Here is an 8,416-nt window from a genome sequence, read left to right as displayed (position 1 = left end):
ATCAATAAGCGTTCTATTTAATAAAAATAATTGGAGTTTTACATCCTACTTAAGGAGTATCTGTTGTGTTTTGACCCGATCATGATATACTTGATCTGGTCTAGAGACTTGAGAGTGGTATAACCAGAGAAAATATTACTATAAGTTTTACAAAGTTACAATATATTACGATGAATTAATATCGGGAATTGTTGATCCAGAACGCGATGGTGAGTATTTTTATAAAAAACAAAGAAACAGTCATTTCTGTATAAGGTTAATAACTTAGGTTCACAAGGATTCTGTCTTCCAAACCTCTTGGTATTGACCTGTTCTGAATTATCCGTATTATTTAATAGCTGAGTGAACTGGAATAATGAAAAATGATTACTTTCGCAGGCTGACGAGATAAGACCGTTTTAAATTTCTAAAAATTCACGACATTAGATACTGATGTAGCATTTCCATTCCCTACTTACCCATAACGTTATATAATATATCTAAATACAGTTTTATAAAACCCATTCCAGTAACACAAATGTCTAGATGTTTTATGTGCATCATTTCTATTTCAGAGCCGACGTCAGTAGTTCCTGGTCCTTAAGAACAATAAGGTAAGGTTAGGATATCGATCTCACAAAATACATTGGGCTTGTGAACCTTTTAGTGTCCTTAATTCACAAAGTCAGTAAGCATATTTTGAATTCCACAGATAGCACCAATTTGCACCGTTATAATGATATATAACGATACACCATTCCAAGTTTCAATCAAACGTTGGTAGTTCATGAAAGTCGATTAAAACTTTAACACAATCAATTAGACTTCAGTCGAATATCACAAGAAATTACTAGTTTACACAAAACACATGTAAGCATAATCTTCACTCTAATCCTAAATTGAAACGACGTTAGTTAGGTTACCGTCAGCCAATCCTTGTCCAATTCTCAACTTCATTCAAATTTCCCTGGCCAGAATATTCACGATTCACCACCTAAAACATCCCAGGGTCGACTGTAGATATGAATTAAATATACCTATATAAGAATTTTATCTCCTGTCCCTATCTATAATATATTATCTATATTTTATACTTTTATTACCTACTAGAAAACAACAATTATATCACACAGGGTATTCAATATGATTGATATTAGTTGAAGGGATAGCGTCGTTTAAATAGCTAGCTAATCAGCTGATAGAACTTGAAGTGACATAATCATCTAAATTTCTGTTTAATCAGTTGATACAGTTGTATAGTATAGTAGTAGTTTAAAAAAAAAACCCTGATATTTTCAAAGAAAAATATAAAAATGTTAATATGAAAGCCCCGAGGACAAACTAGGTCATAAAAATTATAATAACAGACAATTCTTTCTTCATTAATATGTAACTAGGTCATATTCAGTTATCTTATTCACATCTTTTAGAAAAAAACAAACGAATAAATTTCTGGAAAAAATTAATATTATTGATTTAAATCAAATCACAATGCCTTACAAACGATCCACTTTATTGCACTAGCGCTCTGCAACAATGAAATGGGGTTTACGTTTTACAAGTTTTCTGCCTTAAAAATCAAAGTTGTTCTAATCAATGTGTCATTTTCTTGTTTGTAAGGTTGTTTTGGTATTTGAATACATCTTAGATTAACGTATTTTTAAAGGTCATTTGTTCACCAATCATACTTTAGTGACAGAAACGGGAATTTTTCAGCTAAGCCAATCAGTAATAGTGTTCACAGCTCCGGGTCAAAATTTTAGCCTTCAAGTCTATGTGTATCCATAATTATCCGTGTTAGAAAGTGAAAAAGACATACATAGAAAAGACATCTACAGAAACACCCCCCCCCCCCCCCAAAGGCACTTCTGTCTCTGTGCAATTCAGCCCAATTTCCTAGTGGCAGTGGAATAGCCCAGTCGGTAACAGTTGGATTGGTTGTCTGCTTGACAATTCGAAACCTCCCTCAAGAAAAATTCTGATGCAACGGTCAGTGCCTCCGAAAGTCGCCGAATGACGGATGTCAACGACTCTCATCAATATTTAAAATTTATCAAGACCAGTGCCAAGTGATAAACTGTGTGTCATGTGACCAGGGTGCAAGATGACAGCCCGAGGGGTAGGATGACAGCCCGGGGGTGATGTCATAAAGGATTACTGTCACTGACTGTCAACTGACATGACAAATACTAGTTTGTTTAAGCACAGATCTATCAAATGGAAACTACGTCATACTTAAATACTTCATTGAATTGAAGAAATGCAATGAGAAGTCTTATTCTCCAGTTTCAGACCAGACTGATAAAATGAAATGAAATACTGTTGCCGAATCCAGTATTTAAACACGATGTGAATTTATGCTACCAGACAACCGCAAAATATGAAATTTAAATCAGATGAAAAACATGACTGTGCGAGTGTATGAATCATTCTTTCAAAACGAATCGTTCACTACAATAAGGTATCTACGTCCCCAGCCAGTGCTATCGAGGATCAATCGCCAACCCGGTTCATCACGGTGCAAGGTTATAGATACTGATATCATATGTTTCCTTGAGTGAGTAATAATAAACACATACTTAATGGTTTACTATTACTACTTAACAGTGCAACGTTTCGACGATGGTACTCTTGTCTTTAACAAGTTAATGATTACTGAAAGGTGGATTATTGTAGCAAGGCGACGTTTCGACGATGGTACTCTTCTAATGTTAACGTTGCTTAGCTAAATAAAGTAGTAAATGTAACTCACAAAGCGTGTTGTATTTAAGAATTCTATAGGTAATAGAAGAATATAAAATCTTACCTACTACAAACGAAAAATAACCGAGACACCATGAAAGAAAGATGGAGTGACTGAGAGTCAGATGATGTTCAGGTGAAACTTGTTTGATGAGAAGTGAGTACAGGTTGACGAGATTGTTGTTTTACAGGTCGACTGTCTTCCTTCCCTCCCTCCCTGACAGGCTGGTAGACCTCAGTATATACTACATAACATTACCCCTACCCTAGTCATTCTATCAACTTCCCACAGTCAAGGTTCAACATCTGATCCTACTGGATCGGAACAACTCTCATAATATTATCTGACGTTTATGTCTGGTCCTAACCGTGACGATATCACATCTTTATATATATATATATATATATCACGTCTAAGAAACGGGTCGGCCAGAATCAAACAGTCACATTTGATTGAAGTTGCCCCGACCCAGTACGGCCCGAATTGTCGGGCTAGGTATCGCCGTATCACTAATATAGTGGTAGAGTGCTTCGTATATTCTTTAATATCTATACAACGAAAAATGGGAAGCCCACGGGTCCCAGCTCCTCAGGAACCTACGCTCCCATAAAAAAACATTCAATAAATGTAAAAGTATCTTAAAGGAAAACAAACAATATAAAAGGGTTCACAACTTATGCTGGGACCCTACCAAGGTCTCAGAATGTAGAGGGAGCAGGTTTTAAAAAATCCTTGGGTGGGGGCGGGGGGAAGTCCACGAACCCCTACTCATCTAGTTCCTTAGGGTGGGGGGAGTCTGGGGATGGGGGGCCACGAGCCCCTATACTCATTTACTTCTTTGCGGTGGGCGGGGGGGCGGGACGTGGTGCAATCCAAAAGTCCACGGGCTCCTACTCATATAGTTGAGCCACCGGCATCTAAATGTTTAGTTTCGTTTTTCCTAGGAGTGACACCACTTATAATCCAACCGGTCATCTTCACCTCATGACCTATGGTAGTGGGAAGATGATTTGTTTTAAACTCACAGACCTTTTATTTACATAATATATACAATTAAATCTTACTTCAAAGTTGTTAGAAAGCCTTGCTTATCCAGAATTATATAGTTTAAAACATGTAAGACTTCCCCGGATAATCGCGTCACAATGTCTTGATATTTAAACTACATGCTTCGACTACCAAATGTAATAGACGACATTCCTCTCAAATTTCAATTTAATCTTAAACTTTACTCTTAAAGGTAATAGGTAAAATGCTTAGCTAGACATTTTATATTAAACGTTTGCTGTCTATAACAGACCTAGCTAGACATTTCATATTAAACGTTTGCTGTCTATAACAGACCTAGCTAGACATTTTATATTAAACGTTTGCTGTCTATAACAGACCTAGCTAGACATTTCATATTAAACGTTTGCTGTCTATAACAGACCTAGCTAGACATTTTATATTAAACGTTTGCTGTCTATAACAGACCTAGCTAGACATTTTATATTAAACGTTTGCAGTTTCTAACAGACCTAGCTAGACATTTTATATTAAACGTTTGCTGTCTATAACAGATCTAGCTAGACATTTTATATTAAACGTTTGCTGTCTATAACAGATCTAGCTAGCCATTTTATATTAAACGTTTGCTGTCTAGAACAGACCTAGCTAGACATTTTATATTAAACGTTTGCTGTTTATAACATATCTAGCTAGACATTTTATATTAAACGTTTGCTGTTTATAACATATCTAGCTAGACATTTTATATTAAACGTTTGCAGTCTATAACAGATCTAGCTAGACATTTTATATTAAACGTTTTCTGTTTATAAAGACCTAGCTAGACATTTTATATTAAACGTTTGCTGTTTATAACAGATCTAGCTAGACATTTTATCAAACGTTTTCTGTTACCTAGAAACTTTCAATCAAGCGGTGCAATCTTCTCCAAAAGTATTTTACATTAAGCAACCCACTTAAGGATTTTTCTTTTTGCAATCTAAGATAAATACCGAGAGAACAAACGATATCTAAATTATTTTGTTTATCGTTTGCGACAGATAACCCAATGTTTTCGGTGGTAAAAAGTAAATGTAGAAATGTTGTAGAATTAAGTCTTTGGACAACCGAAAATAACAGAGAACATGTCGGCTACTGGAAATATCATAGGGTGATAGTTCTTTGTCTGCAGATTCCAGTCACATTGGACATTGCGATAGTGACGTCATAATCTCTGTCAAGCTTTTACTGGAATATCAGGAATTCCAGATGTTGCAGATTAATGGCGAGCCTAAACATTCACCCTCTTTTTTCACTAGTAATATGGACTAATCAACTGACTAAGTAATAATTCAGAAGTCTCTATTGGGATATAAAATCATCATTATTGGAAATAGTAAGAACTGCTGATGAAGTAAATGATCATTGATTTCCTATGAAAGTTGTTTTTAGTATCGACACCCCCTAGTGATATAACTATACATTATACAATAATTCTATAATCACTCTACTCTACCATATCGATTACTTTCAATTCTATCAATAAAATCAATAATTATTGAACAGTTCGTTGAATCAACCTATACAACTATTATAGTAGGCCTATAGCTTAGCTTCAAAACATTTACCAGGAGGATGTAAAACTCCATTTCGTTTCTTATTATATTATTATTCAAAAAGCTCTTATTATTATTTCTAACGACACAAGTCTAGTTTTAACCGTGGGCACTGGTAGCTTCTACTTGTATCGTTTACTTGGGCATATAAAGACATGTTCCTATTTCGGAATAAAATAGAAGCTATGTGAACTCTCTGAAAGGGATGTCAAGTTGATAAACCTAAATACCAAATAATCATTACTAGCTATGTGGACTCTCTGAAAGGGATAAGTTGATAACCCTAAATACCAAATTAACCTTATAAGAAACCCATTAGAAAAAACTCTAGTTTCTGTTTTTGTAAAAAGTACTATATCTAGATAACAAATTTTACACATCGATCAGCTGGAATCGATTTTCTACAATGTCACATCATGTCATACTAATATAATACTTTATCTCGATTCTTCAAATACCATCTATAACAACGCCTTAGATCAATATCTCTATTCAGTTAGCATTCTATATCAATACAAGATTTGTCAAGCTACTAATTTCACTAACTAGGGTTTACTGAGCCGCCGTGGTTCGAGTACTCGAAATGGAGGTGACACAAACGGCGTCGGACACAACTATGGCTTACATCTTCATTGTTGTCTTTTGTAGTATAAGAATCAACTAAAAAAGGCTTAAAGAAAACCCTAACAGCAATCTATTGAATGATCTTTGGACAATGTAGTACAATGTATATAAGTTTAATATCAGAAAACAGATTACACTCAATAAATCCTAAAAAGATCAACTTACTCTTTGTCCTTCTATTTCTGATTCCTCTAATACAACCCATAACCAACGTTTGTTTTTATCCACATAATCCTGCCAATCAGGCTCACCCTTGGTGTGTTCAGACTTCTGTAGGGGGACATTTAGCAACTCATTCACCAAACTATCTCCGGGTTTCGTCTGGACGCTAGAAATCACTTCCGCCTCATGTTTCAGCATCTCTTGAAGGTCTACTGACTTTTCAGGTTGTGATCGCAAGTAAACTGTTGCATCGTGAGGTACTGTAGATTCCAGCGGACAAACATCATCCACATTTTGAAGGATTTTAAGGGGTAAATCTCGTTCACCATCGTCACTCTCTTTTTCATCCTCGCCAACCCCAGGAATAAATTCTGTGTTGAACTCAATCTCTGTTTTCCTCTCTCCGTCGTCATTCTCACTAGATATGGTTATATCGTCATTCGACACCCCCGAATCCTCACTTTCAGACTGAGTGTCCTTGGGGACCGGCTTGACCCCGGACACTGATATCCAAACCATGTTGTTTTTACCAGTTCCATCTTGCATGTTTCTACGAGAAGAGGGTACTATCCAAATATACAAATCTCCTAATAAGAATACAACAACAATAACACTTTCCAACAGAAGAACACTACAACTCTCTTACTAGTTATAGATTACATAAACAGTTTCAATTAATTCTTCATCACTCTAAACTAAGAATCCAATCGCACTCGTTATAACCCAAACCCTCGTCAATTTTCCAGGAAAGTTTCATGTCATACGTACAATACTCACAGCGTTATTGAAACAGTAAACAACTATATCAAGTTTCTATATAAAACACTGGAATATCGAGAAACATGAAAGAAATGTTGTAATTAAAAAACTAATAAATGAAGATCAATAATCACTAGTAATTATTCTCGTAAATAAAAAGGCTAAAGTTTCTGTAACTTAACTTCTAATTTTTGCATATTTATCAGGGACATTTGTATCTTTACTTCAGATTTGCTTCCTTATTCTCGTAAATTGAAAAAGGTAAAATTTCTAATGCTTAATTCTAAACAATGAAGTTTTATTCTGCTTTTGCATATTTATCAGTGAAACATTATATTGATTAACTTTGATCACCAATTGAAATGTGCTTCCTCGTTTGATTTTAGCATCACAAAATGCACCCACTAACACTTCTAGAATAAACACGAAAGTTTGTATATTTCGTTACAAACGTTTTACAAGGTTTTAGTCGCGCCCTTATAAATCTAATATGGATTCTCATATCTTCAGACAACTAAGCGTCGGATTGGCCCATTTCAGAAGACGATTGATACTAGTCCGAAACATGTGCCTATGTTCCAGCCTCTGAAAGCTATGTTGACTGTCGTCGACTGGAATAGAGTCAGTAAAAATTAATCCCTGTTTCTCACAGCTCTGAAGATGCGATTTTTGTAACACAATATTAAATTACTTAAAAGTCCATCGTGAAATTTCCTCCATGAAATGCAGCTCTACAGAAACTGACAAGGGTTACCGAATAACTCTTCATGAGCACAATCAGAGATCAAAGCAGTTCACATCCATTCTTCAACATCAGAAGTAGAGAATGTTGATCAATGGGATTACACTCGGGTTTTATATTTAAAATATAACTTGAGATATAATCGATGAAATCTATAATATTTGTCAATGTCGGCACGTGGTCTGTCACCGTTTTTTATTGAAATAATGGAAGAGGTTGTTTTTTAGTTTAAGTTTAAAAATTTGTTGACTCTGATTTACATTTTACATTAGTTTATTGTTTTTATAAATTACCGTCTTACTGTCTTCCATTCCAGAAAACGTTATCAAATATTTTCATCAGTATTATAATATTGAAGATGAACAACATTCATACTACTGAATAATCGTTGGAGCGGAATGAAGAAAGATTCAAGCATAGACAGGTAAAAGAAGAAATCCAGTTTCTCTCATTGCAAACTACATGAATATTTGTCGTCCCTATTGCTGACATACCATGTGCTGTAGGACGTAAAACTCCATTTCATTTCAATATCAGTTCAGTTCGATTCAGCGCAATGGTTCATTTGACCTCGTATGACCTATAGTAATATGCATATATCATGATATGGCGATAAGAGTCTATTATCACTGGGCAATATTTCCGAGTTATCATATAATTATCACACTCTATATTCCATACCTGATATTATCATATCTATATATCTCTTCTCTTTCATCTCACCGATATCTTCCCTGTGTTTTAATTAACAGTGTATTGTATATAGACTGACCTGGGTCAACCTGTCCCTTCTTTATAACC

The 8,416-nt window shown here is 35.1% G+C and overlaps 1 protein-coding gene across 1 annotated transcript; it reads right to left on the bottom strand.

Annotated features, from left to right (window-relative positions):
- Positions 1-3,616: 3,616 nt before the first annotated feature.
- LOTGIDRAFT_170201 (hypothetical protein) lies at positions 3,617-6,660 on the bottom strand (the record flags this gene model as incomplete). Its single annotated transcript, XM_009068830.1, has 2 exons — positions 3,617-3,751; positions 6,118-6,660. The coding sequence occupies 2 exons, from the start codon at positions 6,658-6,660 to the stop codon at positions 3,617-3,619; spliced, it is 678 nt and encodes a 225-aa protein (XP_009067078.1).
- Positions 6,661-8,416: the final 1,756 nt, after the last annotated feature.

The sequence above is a fragment of the Lottia gigantea genome (genome assembly GCF_000327385.1).
Source record: "Lottia gigantea unplaced genomic scaffold LOTGIsca_94, whole genome shotgun sequence".
Lineage (NCBI taxonomy): Eukaryota > Metazoa > Mollusca > Gastropoda > Lottiidae > Lottia > Lottia gigantea.
Note: the sequence above shows the minus strand (reverse complement) of the source record. Positions and strands in the feature narration are given on the sequence as shown.